We start from the raw sequence: 17539 nt of genomic DNA, 5'->3' as shown, positions 1-17539 counted from the left end.
TTGGCCAAGTGCAAGTCAAAAATATTAGATTACAGCTTGATTCATGCAATTACATTATTTTTTCAACTGAAGACTAAACCATGGGTCATGTTTATGCACTGCAGTCAATTAATTGCCGACTTGCTCTGCAAGTCAAGGGGACACCATTCCTTTTTCAATTGAACAGCTCAGTTTTTTCAGCTTCTGTATCCACAGAACTTCTGAAGAATAAATGGTGTGTGTGTGTGTGTGTGTGTGTGTGTGTGAGAGAGAGAGAGAGAGAGAGAGAGAGAGAGAGAGAGAATATCTAGGAATGACTGAGCTCCCCTCGGCTTAGTTTGCAATCCGACTCTGTAAGCCAAGCCATTCCACTCTCGGGAAAGCTGCTAGTTTCCCCAAGCACAACTCTAAATTCAGACCCCTTCATGTTCCCCATGATGTTTCAAAATGCACATTGAGATCCAAATCTCTTTCCACAACTCCTGCAATATTCCAAATCCCATGAACCACTCCTTCCCTTCTCCCAAACTGGCTTGCTGTCAGAGCTGTGCTGACACGGGTGCTATCTCACTTGGAGGCCTCCATGGAAGGTAAAGAAGGTAAAGGGACCCCTGACCATTAGGTCCAGTCGTGGCCGACTCTGGGGTTGTGGTGCTCATCTCGCTTTATTGGCTGAGGGAGCCGGCGTACAGCTTCCGGGTAATGTGGCCAGCATGACTAAGCTGCTTCTGGCGAACCAGAGCAGCGCCTGGAAACGCCATTTACCTTCCCGCCAGAGCGGTACCTATTTATCTACATGCACTTTGACGTGCTTTTGAACTGCTAGGTTGGCAGGAGCAGGGACCAAGCAACGGGAGCTCACCCCATTGTGGGGATTCGAACCACTGACCTTCTGATTGGCAAGTCCTAGGCTCTGTGGTTTAACCCACAGTGCCACCCACGTCCCATGGAAAACCTTCCTCTATTTCCACAGCACCTGAGATGCTTCAGTGTAGTTCGCCAAGGCAACTGAGTCCTTAAATTTTGGACAGTAGGTGGCTGGGAGAACGTTGTTTCTTTGATGCCCGTCAGTGAAGCATTCAAGGCCCCAGAGGTTTCACACTGAAGCTCCGAATGAGACCTCTTCATTACTACAACTGCTCCAAAATGGCGTCTGGTACTTCCTAGAATGGTTTATCTAGGGCAGGGTCAGGTGATGTGGTGACCCTGCCCCCAAGATGTTGTTGGGCTATGACTCCAGTCCTCCATGACCACTGGTGGTGTTGGCTGGGGTGGTGGGTGGTCAAATCCAGCAGTGCTGACCACCTCCTGGAGTGATGTCATACTGTACAAGATGCAGCACAGAGTGAAATGAGTCAATCTGGCTGAAAAACAACCTCATCATTCCACCAAATTATGAGATATGATGGATGGTTACCTTGGAAAGGGGCTTCTCAGTTGTGGCCCTCAGAATTTGGAATGGCCTCCTGATAGAGAGTTTGGCTGGCAGGCAGTAAAGACTACTTTATCCACATCAAAGCTTTTTCCTATGGGGGAAAAATATATCAAAACAATTTCTCTACTGTCCAGATGTGGATAAACTTCATTCAGAAATGGGACCTTCACTATGCAGTCTATACATGTCTACTCAGAAGTAAGTCCCACTAAGTTCACTTGGTATAGGACTGTGGTCTCGGCCTGTCTCCTTCAACTGATGCTTTTGTCTATTGTATTACGAGGATTTTTTTGGCAGATTAAGCTGAAACTTTCAATGGCTCAAACTTTAAGCATGTTGGCAATCGAATATAAATTAAGTTCCAGGGGTTTTTAAATTCATTTTTTCAGTGATCACTATTTGTAGACTGAAGCCACATCTGTGTGTATATATGTTGAAGTGTTGAAGATAGAAATATATCTGTTGCGTGCTTCGCGAGATTGAGTCAAATGAAGTTAACTTGTTGATGTCGAAGAGATCTATCCATAAGTTTACTTACATAGGTGATTCTCAAGAGAAAGGGGGGGGGGTGCCGGGGAAGGAATCCCTGCCCTAGGTAAGCCTTGGTGACACCCATACCCTCAGGCTCCCCCCCCCATCATTTTTGTAGAGAAATAACTTTCAGCACCACAACTGCTGAGACCGAAATTAACGAGGATTAGCCAATATCATTTGAAAGCATTTCCATTCATAAACCTTCACTGCGGATGACCATTAAATCCTCTTTTTCCTGCTGTCAGCGTGCAAAGCGGCTCTCCCTCCCTGGCGCTGTGAATGGAAGGAGCAAAATTCTTTTGGAAAAATCTATTGTGAAACTTTCCGCGGGTCCCCAGTCCCAGAATACGACTAGCTTAAATGGCTTTATGAACCAGACCAAACCTTTGAAAGACATACCTGTCTTATGAGTTCTAGCTTGTAGCTAAATATTCTGCTTGTCTTTTATTCCTTTGGGGTTTTCTGTTTTGTTTCTTTAACATTGGTACAGAGTGTTGATTAGTTTCCTTGACAATGCAAGCCACCTTGTGCTTTTAACTCCTTGCTGACTAAGCCAAGATTCACCACAGGGCAAAATAATAACTTGTTGCTCAGTGGTAGGTAAAAGTACAATCGGTTTCTTGTTTATGTGGTGATAGTGGGCGGTGTTCAACGGAGTTTTACTCAGAGAACACCTATTAAAAATAATGGACCAGACTAAAGTCCTGTCTGCACCATACATTTAAACAAACAAGGTCTTACCCAAAGAATCTTGGGAACTGCAGTTTAAGGGTGATGTGAATTGTTAGGGGACCCCTGTTCCACTCTCAGAGCTATAATTGCCAGGGTGGTTGAACAACCAATTCCTGTTTCCAGGAAACTCTGAAAACTGTAGCTCTTTGTAGGAATTAGGAGTCTCTTGACACCTCTCACCGCCCTTGACAAACTATAGTTTCCAGGATCCATGATGGTTCAAAGTGGCATGATAACTGCTTTAAATGTAAAGTGCAGGTGGGACTTTGTGCGGCCTAGGACCCACATACCTACGGGACCGCCTCTCCTGGTATGCCCCGCAGAGGACCTTAAGGTCCACAAATGACAACATTTTGGAGGTCCCAAGTCACAAGGTGGTTAGATTGGTTTCAATTAAGGCCAGGGCCTTTTCTGTACTGGCCCCGACTTGGTGGAATGCGCTGTCACAAGAGACTAGGGCCCTGCGGGACTTGACATCTTTCCACAGGGCCTTCAAGACAGAGCTGTTCCACCTGGCCTTTGGTTTGGACTCAGTCTGACCCTTATGTTTCCCTCTTCTTATGGTTTTGATCTATGGGCTACTTTTATAATGAGGCTGCATTTTAAATTGCATTTTAACCTGTATTTTAAATTGGTTTATTATTATTATTATTATTATTATTATTATTATTATTATTATTATTCTGTAATTTTAATGGTGTTAGCCACCCTGAGCCTGGCTCTGACTGAGGAGGGCGGGGTATAAATAATTTTTATTATTATTATTGTCACATTCATTAACTTCAGTGGCTCTGAGTAAAACTATCCAGTGATTTGTTTGTTTGTTTTATATTCTGTTTTTTCTCTAAATAGTCCCTTTCCTCCATTTTTATCCTGCTCAAAACCCTATGATGTAGGTTAGGCTGAAGGAGAGGACAAGAGAGAGAGAGAGAGAGAGAGAGAGTGTCAGAGTCATCTGGAATGCTTAATGGCTGAGTTTCCTTTTCTTAGTCCAGTCACTATACCATGTTGGTACTCATGAGCCATTCATTGTTCTTTCAAGCCTTGATCAGAACAGCTGCAAGGGAAGAGGCAAACAATCTTCCATTTTTTGGGAGGAGGGAGAGACAACGCAATGGATTTGCTTAATAATAATCTAAAATGGAAGCATTAAGCATCAGCTAATGAAATAAAATTTTGACTGAGATTGCAAAAGGAATGAAAGGCCCAGGAAATAATAAAGCTTTAAAAGAGAAACAGGCATTCATGATTCAGGCCAGCAAATGAATAACTTAATGAGCCTGTTTCAGACATTGCTTATCTCAATCCTATTAACCTGGGACTGTTCCATTGATTTCGGTGGAATTTACTTGCAAGGAAGTGTGCTTGGGGTTGCTGTTAGTTAGGCAGCTGGACCTGAGACAGATTGACTGGGAAGTAAGTCCTACTGGGTTCAGCAGGGCTCACTCCCAGATTAGCATTGATGGGATTGCCATGTTTATCGCAGAGGTGGATTCGAGAATGTCATACGTGGCAGGCGTCCAGGTGAGCTGTGTGTACCATTTTGCCGCCTGAGGCAAAACAGGGATTGCCACCTTTCCTTGCCCTGCTGCTGCTTCTCTACTCACCCTGCCGCTTCTGCAATTTTGGGTGCCATTTCAGCCAATACCGGAGGCAGCGGGGCACCCACAGGGCTTTCGCCACCTTAGTTTACCTAATGGCAGAGCTGGCTCTGCATCCAGAAGAGTCCTAATGAAAAGCTGGGGAGATGTGGGTTGGGAAGTGTTATGTACTGAAGTTCTCACCCCACCAGGGGGATACTGTAGATAGTTTTCACTCAGGTCCACATATGCAAATAAGGGATTGAAAGTGACGTTCAGTGATTGGATAGTTTCAGAAAGTTGTTACAGTTATGTTGTACTGGAGCTCTATATAAGCAGGCTGGCTGAACCCTCCAGTTCAGTTCTGTTCTGGCCTGTGAATAAACAAGAGCTGTTTGAAGAATCGCTGTGTCATCTGATATGTTCACCCACAACTTAACAGGAAGCCCTGAGGATCATATTGGCAGGGGCAAAAGCGTGTGGCGGCGATTTATTAGCTAACCAGCTCCAGCTGATCCAAAGCTGCTGCTACCCTACCCTCTAGCAGCCCATTTCAAGGCTTATTACCCAGCTGGGGGTAACTTGGGGTTTCCACTGTGGTAAACCCCACCCATCTTATCTGTTGGCAAAGGCTGGCAATGATGCCATGCTAAGTCTCCGCTTCCCTGGCCATTGATCTGGGTGGGACTGGAACGGGCTATTCTATGGTACAGCACCCAAGGCTGAAAGTCTAGCCCTGGAAACAGGGCCAGATTTAGGTCTGATGAGGCCCTAAGCTACTGAAGGCAATGGGGCCCTTTATATGTCCAGCTGTCCTTTGTCAACAACAAATTCTCACTTTTTGTGTGTGTTGAATATATGCTATTTGGTAATGTATGGGCCTAAAGCCATTTGCACATAACAAAATATGTATTTTATCAACGTAATTGTTGGACTGAAATACAATTGGAAATGTATATCCAGTTTTATTCCCTTTAATTTGGAGGGGGGCGCAAGAGAGTGGGGCCCTAAACTATAGATTCTTTAGCTTATACGTAAATCCGGCACTGACTGGAATATATTGTTAAGTAGGGTTGCCATATTTCAAAAAGTGAAAATCCAGACACAAAAGTTGTTGCATGTTTTTTTGGCAAAGTTGTTGAGCTATTTTTGTGTGCAAAATCTCAACAAAACGAAAGTTTTTTGAGCTATTTTTAATGGAAATCGCCCAAATCTACATCAACGTGGATTTTCCCGGACACTTCAGCGATTTTTGCCCAGACACTGCTTAAGAGAGCTGAATACAGGCTATGTCCAGAGAATTCTGGATATTTTGAACATCCATAGATGAATTAATTTGTGTGCTTTCTTTCTGAGACTGATACATTACTAATTTCTTTTGCCACTGGGCAGCTGCTGTTCCTTTTAACATCTATAGGAAATGGAGCCAGTGAAGCGCTTTTCACTGGCATATCTTTCAGTCTGAGCTTTCTCCTTTATTATTCCTTCAGAACAATCTTTTTCTTCAAGAGGCAGATCTTTAAATAAAATAATAATAATAATAATTAGTAAATAGGGCGCCTGAACTTGAGCTGGGTTGTCAGTGTTGTTAACTGGCTATGCCTAGTAGACTAGGCTGGGAAGTTGTAGGGCAACTCTCTTACAAAAGCAAACGTCCCGAACACAGATTGGGTTGATTGACAGGCCCTGTGTCTCTTGGCTTTCCAGACTGTACGTGCACCCGGATTCTCCGTTCACGGGGGAACAATTGCTGAAGCAGATGGTGTCCTTTGAAAAAGTGAAGCTAACAAACAACGAGCTGGATCAGCACGGTCACGTGAGTAGCTGGTCCTGTGGGAAGGGAAACAATGTCCGCTCTCTCAGGCAATGACACCTGCCGGCACACCTGTTGGGAACGGGCGTTATGAGCCGAGCCCCGGTGGCTGTTGGGAAGGCACTGTTGTTTTTAGGTGGCTGTTAAAGGGTTGCGAAATGTAATGGGGAGAGCGAGGGATGCCTTGGGTCGGGGAGAAGGTTCTGTCATTTATACCTCATTTATCCTTCCCTTGCTTCTGTCCTCTTGGTTCAGCAGCCCAGCATCTTAACATCGTTGTACTCACCAGCCCATGACCCCATTTAACAATTTCTCTCCTAAAACAGGTTCTGTGGTGGTGTGCATGTCCCTGCCCCAAATAAAAATAAAAATAATAAGAATAAAAATAATAAAAATAATAAATAATTTTTATTTATATCCTGCCCTCCCCAGCCGAAGCCGGGCTCAGAGCGGCTAACAACAGTAAAATGATACAACGTTCTAAAATCATTTCATTATAAAAACAGATTCTTGTGCATCTTTCCCTCCAAATAATCATTATAATACGGAAGTATTATTGGGCATGTTCTCTTTATCAGTCGTGTGCAAGCCTTAGTGAAGTAAATGTCAGTTTTGCACAAGATCTCCGTATTACATTTCAGTTTTGCACAAGATCTCCATATTAAATGTTAATGGAAATGCCTATCCCTCCCTGCCTATCCCTCCCTCCCAGATCACAAGCTACCATTTTGCCCACTGTGAAACATTTACTGGGATGGATGGCAAATGGTGGAACAGCAATGCACACCAGTCCCTAAAAAAATGGAAATGTGCGGAAGCTAACACAGTAAGCTCGTACACACAGAAAATCAGGTCTGCTTGTAATAGACGTCCTCCACTGGGAAGTATCCTGAGATGGTTGGGCTTGGAAGGCCCGTTGGTGTGAAAAAATTGTCCTGATTTAAGTCCCATTGATTTCAGTGGGGAAGAAGCATAATGAATGAAGGCTGCAGTGCTATGCATAATTTACTGTTGAATTCAGTGGGACCTACTTCTGAGTAGGCATGTTTGCACTCACACACCTCTCCTTGTTAGCTTTTAAGAAGAATTTATTTCCCCCACTGTCATAATGGAAAAATGATGGTGTGATTGTTTTTCTTTACTGGATGTCATTATTCATTAGCCCTAAAGAAGGCACCAAACTCCCTGGGTGGAAGTCTTGCAGCTGTATCTATGTGATGGTTGATATGAAAAGTGTGTTTCTAAGAAATAGAAATGAGAGCTTAAAAAAATTGCAATAGCAGTAGCTGAGCCAGCTTGTCAAGAATACAGTAATATGACAAAGATATATTGTCTTTCCTTGTCTCATATAATCTAACCCAAGAGCCCAGGGCAACTAACTCTTAGTAGTGCGGTACATTATCTGGGACCAGACTGCTGCTTTTTTAGTGATATGAGCCTTGGTGCCCTCCAAGGAAGACAATTATTCACAGAGTGTTTGTGATTATACTTTCTCTACAGAGAGCTATTGTCTTTGATCAGGATCAGCAAAGGCCACTGCGTTCCTAAGGACTATAAAAAACCATATAGTGACAGAAACTGGGGAAAGTTCTTTTTCTGCACCAAATCCTTCTGCTTTTGCAATTGTTCATAAAGACAACATGAGCTGGTCTTACACAGTCAGCTGAGTGAGGCAGACGGCAGAAAAGGATCACATTTCTGAATGCTCATCCAAATTCTGTGCAAATAGTAATAAAACTAACAGCTAAATGATAGGATGCAAGATTCTGCTCCAGCTTTTGTTCTTAGGGAGTAGATGGTTTGTCCTGGAATATTTTTTAAATGCAGAGAAGCATTCGGCACCCCTCACCTGCAGTCTGTCCCATCATTCTTCTGATACATCATTTTCCTTTCTTAGAAATCTTTAAATTAGGAAAGATATCTGTGAGGGAACAATTTATTGCACATTGCTAATTACAAGGTCCTAGCCATGATCTGTGGAACTGTTGATATATGTGTTGCAGAAAGTTGTTGCGAAAATCTTGGGCTGAAGTAAAAAAGTTGGTAGTTGTTGGGATTTGAATGGATGCTAAGAGAGAATATATTTATTAGGTATTATCCTTCCTTCCTCAAGTTTTTGAGTTCAGCAGAGTGCATCCCTTTGCAGCTTAAAAAGAGAAAGATGGGCTAGTTTTAGCCTTTTCGTTTAAGTAATCCAGGATGCTTTAAGACAGACTGGATTCTCCTGGTATTTCCCACCTTTCTCCCCCTTGAAACAATAATCACACAAACGGTCTTATAAAAGGTAAAAACAACATTTACTCACTCAGAATACTAGCTGAAGAATAATGAATACCACAGCTTTGTTCAGGCAGACGTAAAATGGTAAATCAGTTACAAAGGCTTACTTAAGCCTAGCTTAAAATGGAACACGTAGCTCAGACTTAGCAGATGCTTTCACATTGCTGGCATGGTGATGAGCGGTAAGAGAGTAGGAGAACACACCAAAGCAGGCAGGAGAATATACAGCTATGCCCTCCCCTGTCAGGGCACAGTGAGGGTGTCTCTCACAGATTCCTCTCTAGCAAGTTTACAAGAAAAACTTTGTGAGCTTCAGCTCCTATCTAGCAAAAGATGAATTGTTGGTTTGACTGCACTTTAAATACCCCACAGTAGTGAGTGTTGACTTGAAACTGAGTAGCTCTTCCCTTTATCTTCTCTCCAGATAATCTTAAATTCAATGCACAAATACCAGCCGAGGGTGCACATCATCAAGAAGAAGGACCATACAGCTTCCTTGCTCAACCTGAAGTCTGAAGAATTCAGGACATTTATATTTCCAGAGACTGTGTTTACTGCTGTCACTGCCTACCAGAACCAATTGGTGAGTGTTTTATAACTCTTATTAGTCTTTTCATCAGTGCTACTACTGGACTGAGAAATGAAAATGCGGGTTGAGTGCCTGAATTGCAAGGATGAAGAGGACCTCCCCCTCTTTCCCTGCTAATTTTTGTGCTTGTAAACTGGATCAGGCCCCTGCTGCGGGTTCCTGTTGAAAACCATCCCCTCCTTTGGAGACAAATATGGCAGGTAGCTGATGATACTCAACTGATACAGGAGGAACACATGCAGGAGCACACACTGGATTGGGGCCCTGCAGCTGCTTTCTCTTAAAAATGCAAGTGACCTGCTTAAAAAGTGTGAACAATGTGACATGATTTGGTCCTAAGGATGTCACGAAGTCTTATGTCTTCTTTGGGCAGACCGGCTGCAGCATTACACTGCAATCGGAAGTCGTTGGGAGTTTGTGATGGCATTCCAGACATGGTGAGGAAATATTGTAACATTTGGGCCTTTTTAATTTAGAAAAAAGGCGAGTCGAGGGGAAATGATAGAGATATATAAAATAACGCAGCTGGGGATGTGTGGAAATGGATAGAGAGGCTTTTCTCCGTCTCTCATAATCCTAGAATCCGGGATGATCCAATGAAACGGAATGTGAGAAGATTCAAGACAGACAAAAGCACAGGAGCCAACTCCTAAGGGCCAAGAGGTCTTTGGCCCTCCCAATAAAATATTTGAGGGGATGCTCCCCCCCAAATTGATGGACATTGCCAATGCATTCGAATGGTGTGCATGCTTGATCTATTATGCGTGGCCGGGCTTACCTGGGCCCCGCAATATTTTATTCAAGTTGGCACCCCTGGGCAAAAGGAAGTCTTTATACTGTGAATGTGAAATTTGCTATTACAAGACGAAGCAATGGCTACCAACTTGGATGCCTTTAAAAGGAGTTAGACAAATTCACTGCAGATAAGCCTATCAGTGGCACTAGCTATGGCGGCCATATTCCAAGTCTACAATTCTATGGTTCTATGACTCTACTTCTGGTATTGAAGCTGCTGTGTGGGGGAGAGCACTATTCCCTTCATGTTCTGCTTGCGGACTTCCTATGGGAATCTATCATTTTCTAGGCTGGTCTGGGGAGCAGTTTCACAGAACAAAGAGGGCAAACGACTTCTCATGAGCCAGTTCCACAATGGAACCTTCAGAGACTTTGACGAAAGAATCTCCCTCTGCCCTTTGCTTTGTGAAATCTCAAAATAGCTTTCTGACACTCATCCCTAAGCCATGTCAGAAAAACTCTTCTCTGGTCCTGGATGAGGGGCTCACATCCAAGCCATTTGGAGAGGTGTTGCTGGAGAATCACAAGACTGCAACTGCTTATGTCTGAAAGGAGAGCAGCATTTCCCAACACCTTCCTAATACAGGCAAGTCTGAGCTTGCTGATGAAGCCGTGAGACATGGTGCGTGATCTGGCTGAAGCTTAATGTGCGGCCTACAGCCGCGACAGCATGCCAGATCTCCAGATCTACACTGGGCAGGTAAATGGCATCAGCCAGGCCCAGTAGGGGAATAGGGAATTCTGAACCCTTTCTAGACAATGTCTAGAGTCTGATGTTCATCCAGGATGTGCATCTCATCAATCCACAGGGGCAGACTCTCTACGAATTCAAGACCAGAACACATTTCCCATACCTTCCAACATTCCTCAGATGAAAAAAGGACATTTTTCTCAACCTGCCGTTTTTGGGTTCCCCTGCCCCCACAGAGCATTTCTGTCAGAAAAGGGCAGGTGCCATTGCTATACCAATGGGACACAGCACACACACCCTCCACCACCCTGAGAAAAGCCCTCAATCCCGATTTAATTTTATTCTTTGGTAGATTTACAAATGGAAAACACACACTGATAAATTTTTTTTAGAAAGGGGCAAGATTAGACGCAGATGCACAAAGCAGTTTTTTTAACAAATCAAGACTCCTTGCGCTCCATGAACCCTTTCTTGCCACTCAGGGTGGCCCTGCCCTCTGTCTGCACCTCAGAGCTGGCGCACCATGCGCGGCCCGCCCTGATTTCAGTAGCACCCTTACTTTGTTCCCCCCAAAATGAATCTGTTTTGACCAAATGTATACGTAGTTTCAGTTATTTAGATGCTTAGAACTTGGCGCATTTCCAAAAGGCTCAGAATAGTAGATAGCTGCATTTTTGGCAGTTTACATCCCTTTTGGGACACGGGTGGCACTGTGGGTTAAACCACAGAGCCTAGGACTTGCCGATTAGAAGGTCGGCAGTTCAAATCCCCACAATGGGGTGAGCTCCGTTGCTTGGTCCCTGCTCCTGCCAACCTAGCAGTTCGAAAGCACCTCAAAGTGCAAGTAGATAAATAGGTACCGCTCTGGCAGGAAGGTAAATGGCGTTTCCGTGCGCTGCTCTGGCTCGCCAGAAGCAGCTTAGTCATGCTGGCCACATGACCCGGAAGCTGTACGCCGGCTCCCTCGGCCAATAAAGCGAGATGAGCGCTGCAACCCCAGAGTCAGTCACAACTGGACCTATTGGTCAGGGGTCCCATTACCTTTACATCCCTTTTAAAAATAGCCACAATCTATCACATTATCCACACTGAACACAGTGCATCTTACTTGTGAGCGACAACCCTCTGTATGCTTACACGGCAGTGAGCTCTGCTGAACACAACTACTCTAAGTTCCAAATCTTCTAGGTTTTCAAACCCGATTTCAAAAGAAACTTACCACATGGAAGTAATTGGTGTATAAATGAATTACTTAAATTAAAAATAGAATTTATCTGCCTGGCAGCTATGTGTTTACCCTTCATATAGATCCTACTGTCTTTTAAACTTTGAATTAAGCTTCAGGCCTATGGAAGGGGGGAATGGTGTTTGCCTGGACAAACCAGTTTTAGAAAGCTGTGGTCTGATTCTCAAGCACATCCCGTAAATACTGCCAAATTTCCCTCTGGAAATCCTAGAGACAGAGGCTGTCGTATTACGTATGACTAATGAAAATGGAACCTCTCTTATTTTTGCCATTTCTTTCACTGCTGGTTTTAAGGGGGATGATTACATTTCTGCGGGTTATTAGATAAGGGCTAAATACATTACACTTTCAACAAACTATCTCACATTTAAGATTTAAAGGTCATGCATTTGTTTAAACAGTCAAGCCACTACGGGAGAGTTGAATTGTAGGTCAACTTTCATTTTTACAAGCTTTCTTGGAGATGTTCTCATGATTCATTTGGGAACTGGGAGTTTAAAAAATGACGGCAACAGCATCCAACAAAACTGCAAACCACCTTCGCATTCTGATGTTAAACTGGTGTTGCTCCTGTACTGAGCATTTTCTGTGCAACAGCCACGCTTTGTAGATTCCCTTTTCATGGAGCATCTGCACAATGCTGTGAAAAAAGAGTCCTTTTTTTTTTTGTCCCCCTGAACAGCTTCCATTTTTTTTATCCAGAGCTTAGAAATTTTTTTTGAAAAACAACCTCAGCGTATATTTTTAGGATTAATCTTATTTTTGTGTTGGTAAATTGTGTTTTGACATTGTGATCTACCCTGGGACCTCAGGGTGAAAGTAAGTAAATAAGCAAATATTAACCACACCATTTCCCCAGGCAAACATGGCTTATCTTACTTGTTTCTGGCCAATTATGTCTTATCTAGATTGCTCCAGATACCTTGTAGATTGCTCACCATAGTCTTCTCCATGGTCCATCTCTCCTCTGTAGGAATCAACTTTGTCACTTTGCTTCCCTTTTGAAATGACATTGCCAGAAGAATAAGAATAAGAATAAGAATAAGAATAAGAATAAGAATAAGAATAAGAATAAGAATAAGAATAAGAATAATACCATCCCATAGTGAGAAAAAGTATTTGCTTCTGTACTGGTGGTGCTCAAGATTGAAAATGTTAATTCTCCTCATGGAATTGAGATATGTCTACCCTGACTGACTCTGGGGTTGCGGTGCTCATCTCGTTTTATTGGCCGAGGGAGCCGGCGTACAGCTTTTGGGTCATGTGGCCAGCATGAGTAAGCCGCTTCTGGCGAAACCAGAGCAGCGCACGGAAACGACGTTTACCTTCCCACCGGAGCGGTACCTATTTATCTACATGCACTTTGAGGTGCTTTCGAACTGCTAGGTTGGCAGAAGCAGGGACTGAGCAACGGGAGCTTACCCCGTCGCGGGGATTCGAACCGGCGACCTTCTGATCAGCAAGTCCTAGGCTCTGTGGTTTAACCCACAGCGCCACCCGCGTCCCTCTACCCTTCATAGTATTTTTAAAAAACGAGACAACTTTATTGCATTCCTGTGTAACTATGTCTCAGTTTATCACCCTTGTCAACATTCTCCATTTTGGATGGTTATTTTGGCAGAGATACCGTGAATTGGTCCAGTCCTTAAGAGGAGGCCTGGTTTCAGTAGCTGTCCTGAGTTCCAATAACACCACACTCCTGATTTACAATGGTTTGAGCAAGAAAACCAGACTTTTACACTTTGGGGGCTTTCACAAATCCCTAAGGAGAAATTTTTGCTAGACTTATTGAAATGTTTAGCTTTCCTTGGGAATTCCTGAGATGTTTGACTTGAGCAGGAGTTTCCACTTTTGCTGCAAAATTGTCTTTGACAGTTGAGAGACAGTTTAGGTCTCAAGAAAGTTCTCATGTTTTGTAGCAAGCCTCCTCGCTTTTCACAAAGTTCCTCTCATGTCCTTCCGAGGAGAAATATGTATTACAAAAAATGCTTCACATTTTGCTTTAAGTGGCAACAACTATAGTTCCTGAGCCCTGAAGGCTAATGGTGGTCTTCAAATGCCATTACAGAACAAGCAGGAAGTCACGTCTTTGCCAGCCTGCCTCTGAGATGAGATAAATTGGGTAGAAGTGCAGCAGGGGACTTGGCATGGATGGTTTGGTTGGGGTCATGGACTGTAAGACTGTCTCCTCAAAAGCTGGCCGCAAATGCACTCTGCTCTTCTCTGTTTCCAGATAACCAAGCTGAAGATTGACAGCAACCCTTTTGCTAAAGGATTCAGGGACTCATCTAGACTCACTGATATTGAGAGGTAAGAGGGACATTTTGTTTAGTTTTTGTTCAAGATAAGATAATGCTGAGGAGAGAGGAAGAGCTGTCCTGAAAAGTGTTCTATCCTCTCCCACGAAGCTGTAGCGTTTGCAAGTTCATGTTGCACTGTAAGAGGTCTCAGGTACTTTATATAAATACTCAAAAATAATAAGTTTGCTCCCCTGAAGATCCCCCCCCTTTCCAATTGCTGCTCTAAAGGCAAAATGATCTAGTGAGCTGGCCACTCATATAACTCATATGTGTATCTCACATAAACACACATATGCATGACTTCGTATAAAATAAACACATAACTTAGTGGTTGCCGTTTATCTCTGCCACTTTTAAGTCTTTCTCATGTCTTTTCTTAACAACCTGTATGTCTTTTTGTCCAAGCCCACAACCAGAATATTCACCTTCTCATTCAAACCCTCTGCGAGGTCATGGAGATAGTCCCCATCAGACTATTTCAGAACATAAACATGCTTCTTCCTTTGCTTGCTTGTTTGAACGTTTGTGGGATCATAAAGATGTTGATGGAACCTAAGGGAGAAGGTATAGGTTTAGGATAAGGTATAGGTTTTTCTGGATTTAAAAAAAGCCTCATTAACTCCAACCAACTGACAACTGGAACCCAGTGCAGATATTAAGGAACTGTTGTCATCATTAAGCACTCTTTTCTCTATCTTGAACCATTGCAATGTCCTTTTGTCTCATGAGAATGAGAATTTGCTTGGCTATTTTTAATGGCCACTTTGCTCCATTTATACAGTGGAACTTCGGTTGTCAAACACTTTGGAAGTCGAACGTTTAGGCTTTCAAACACCGACAACCCAGAAGTGAATGCTTCCTTTTTCAAACGCGCCTCGGAAGTTGAATGGCTTCCCAGGCATGGTTCTCCATTTTTTCAATGGATTTTGCCGACTGGAATTGTGCCTCGGTTGTTGAACATTTCAGAAGTCGAATGGTCTTCCGGAAAAGAATTACGTTTGACAACCGAGGTTCCGCTGTAATGGGTGTATGAAGGCAACCATGTTGTTTCTGTCCCACATTTTAACAGTGTGGTCAGATCATCTTAGTCCCTTGACAGGATGGCGGCTGGTTTAGCACAGATTATTTTAGCTGGTCATTTCTATGCCAAGGGCAGGGTCCCACTCCCAACCCCATTCACTGAATACCCCTGGCATCAAAATCATTTGAAAGGGTCATACTCAATCACACATTTCTGCAAGAAGGCGGCTGTCCTTACTAAGAAGTAAGCCCCACGAATACATACATACCTGCGTGCAACAAAAATGTTTTGGATTGGGCTATTTATATACCACATGATTTCTGAGGTTCAAGTTGCACCCCAGTCCAGCTGGCACCTTGGGCAAGTGCCCTTACTTACATGCCCGGCTTGCTATGTGATTACCACTCCGTCAATACTGTGGTGACCTCCAGATATTCTTGGATTCCTTGTCTCATCAGCCACAGGAAGCATGACCAACAGGCAGGGTTGATGGAAGTTGGTGTCCAAACAGATCTGGAGAGAACCACACCAGCTACCTGAGGCCTAGTGGATTGGAAACAGTTCAGCTTAGTGCAAATTTATACGTACCAAAAACCTTTCATTACACAACTCCACTCATTTCATTGAATGACGGACCTTGAAAACAACTTGCAAAGTTAATAGAGTCTCAACTGCCATTTCTGGAAACAAACAATATTATCAGTTCCATTTACATGCCTTGGCACGGACGGTTTGCCAGTTCACATTCACACCTTCTTGAAAGGTGGATATTTGATTAGCTCTTGTAATCAGATAATCCATTTTTTGAATGGACTTCCTAAGGCAGACACACTTTTGTGTATGAACAATTTGGGCTTTAGCGTGGTCACCTATGCTGGGCAAAGCATCTGTGAGGACTTTTATTCGTTGCACACTGCCTGTCTTTGGGTTGACCTAAATAGTGTGAATGTGGGACAAAGCTTTGGATTTAATTTCCAGATATTTAAGTCTGCTTTTTTTCCTAACTAGCCTTTAGGGAGGGAAGCAAATCAGATCAATTGATCTTTAGAGACCTAAAGAAATCAAATTAGGCTGGAGTCAGTTACCGCACTAAACCATCTAGTAATTGGATTGCTCCATGTAACTGATTGAACACTGCTTCTATCTGCCGCAATAGAGGCTGGGCTTCCTTACAGTGGATCTGAGAGAAAAAACACATCTTTTTATGACATGATGACAGACATTGCACTTTTCTAGCCTAATTGAATATGTTTTTTATAAATACACGACTCTAACAATTTCAAACTTCCCATTTCAAATTTACTGCCTCTGTCAGGACTTAATTTGAGCCAGGGCTCAACTGCAGAATCTGTGAGCTCAGCCTGTTTTCGATGGCAGGGCTTTGTCTAAGAAAGCATGTGAGCATAGACAGAGTGCTTTCCCTCCACTGCTGAGATCCTTGTTGGGTGAACACCTGGACTTAAAGGCAAACTCATACAGAATGGTTTCCAGGCAGGTTGAGCTTTAGCCCAATACCAGACTGCCTACTCAGTGTGAGGTAGCATTTCTGTGGGCCCAGTTCTCTGCAAATGGATTCCTATCGGTATTTTGTCGTATTCAGAGCCAGAGGGTTCACTGTCACTGCCCCCTTAAGCATAGTTTGCATGTCTACACAGAAGCACATGGGCGAGGTCATCTGAGTGGATGTTGCTCGCTCAGCCATTGTTCTCCCAGCTAGGCTTCCATCACAAGTAAGACAGCCATCATACCATGTTGTGATCATGTGTATCTGATAGCTGCACACATACTGCAGCTGGATATGGCTGTTGTGCATGTGTGTGTGAGGAAGAGGATGGTACAGTTTCTTTTTGTCTTCTGCCTTTTAGTCACCCTTCCCTTCTTCTGCACTGAGGTGCCTGGTGAATTTATTTTTATGCCTCCTTTGGAACCCATTTCGGTGACTCACCTCTGGTGGTTGTTGTTGTTGTTTGCAATCTGGGCATTCTTCCAAATGTGCAAAGAGGCAACTGCAAGAAATGAAAACCTTTTGAAATTTAGAACTAAAGAAGTCCTTCACGCTGGTGACTGCCAAGCCATGCACTCCACATCCGCTTTGGCGGTTTTCTTTTGTCGGGCGTTGAATGGAGAAGCAAATTTGATTCGTGAGGTTTTGTTGTTTGTTCTCTCTCATTAATATTCTATTCACCTGCAATCACTTGAAAACAAAAGAGGAGAAATAATGAGTGGGTGACTTCTTACTGCATGGGTGGCCAGTCTATGGCATGGGGAGAAGTCTGCAACTCTTGGGGATCAGCCCCGGCCTTCCCTTACCAGCAGTGACAGACTTGGGGCCCTCAAATTTCAGTGGTGCCCTGTGCCTACGCTAGCATTTGGTGCTTCCCTGCTTCTCGTGCTCTGTTCCACAGCACTGCTATGGTGCCCCCTGCAGTCCGGCTGAACCAGTCCCGCTACCCTAAAACAACTTCTGTTCCCAGTGCAGCCCAGTTGCCTCTCCCAGTAGGTTGGAGTCAAGAGACTAAACATAAATGGTTGTACAAACAAGAA

The 17539-nt window shown here is 43.6% G+C and overlaps 1 protein-coding gene and 1 long non-coding RNA gene across 3 annotated transcripts in view; one reads left to right on the top strand and one right to left on the bottom strand.

Moving 5' to 3' along the window:
• LOC309326292 overlaps window positions 1-17539 on the bottom strand; it is a 300370-nt gene that overhangs the window by 208706 nt on the left and 74125 nt on the right. The window lies entirely within an intron of this gene.
• TBX20 (T-box transcription factor 20) overlaps window positions 1-17539 on the top strand; it is a 41920-nt gene that overhangs the window by 14150 nt on the left and 10231 nt on the right. For both annotated transcript variants that reach the window (XM_081834821.1, XM_081834822.1), the window contains exons 4-6: window positions 5968-6076; window positions 8778-8936; window positions 13908-13984. In XM_081834821.1, coding sequence (XP_081690947.1) covers window positions 5968-6076; window positions 8778-8936; window positions 13908-13984 — 345 coding nt within the window. The remainder of the gene's footprint in view (window positions 1-5967; window positions 6077-8777; window positions 8937-13907; window positions 13985-17539) is intronic.

Source organism: Podarcis erhardii (assembly GCF_964252035.2).
Source record: "Podarcis erhardii genome assembly, chromosome: 12".
In the NCBI taxonomy this organism is placed as follows: domain Eukaryota; kingdom Metazoa; phylum Chordata; class Lepidosauria; order Squamata; family Lacertidae; genus Podarcis; species Podarcis erhardii.
Note: the sequence above shows the minus strand (reverse complement) of the source record. Positions and strands in the feature narration are given on the sequence as shown.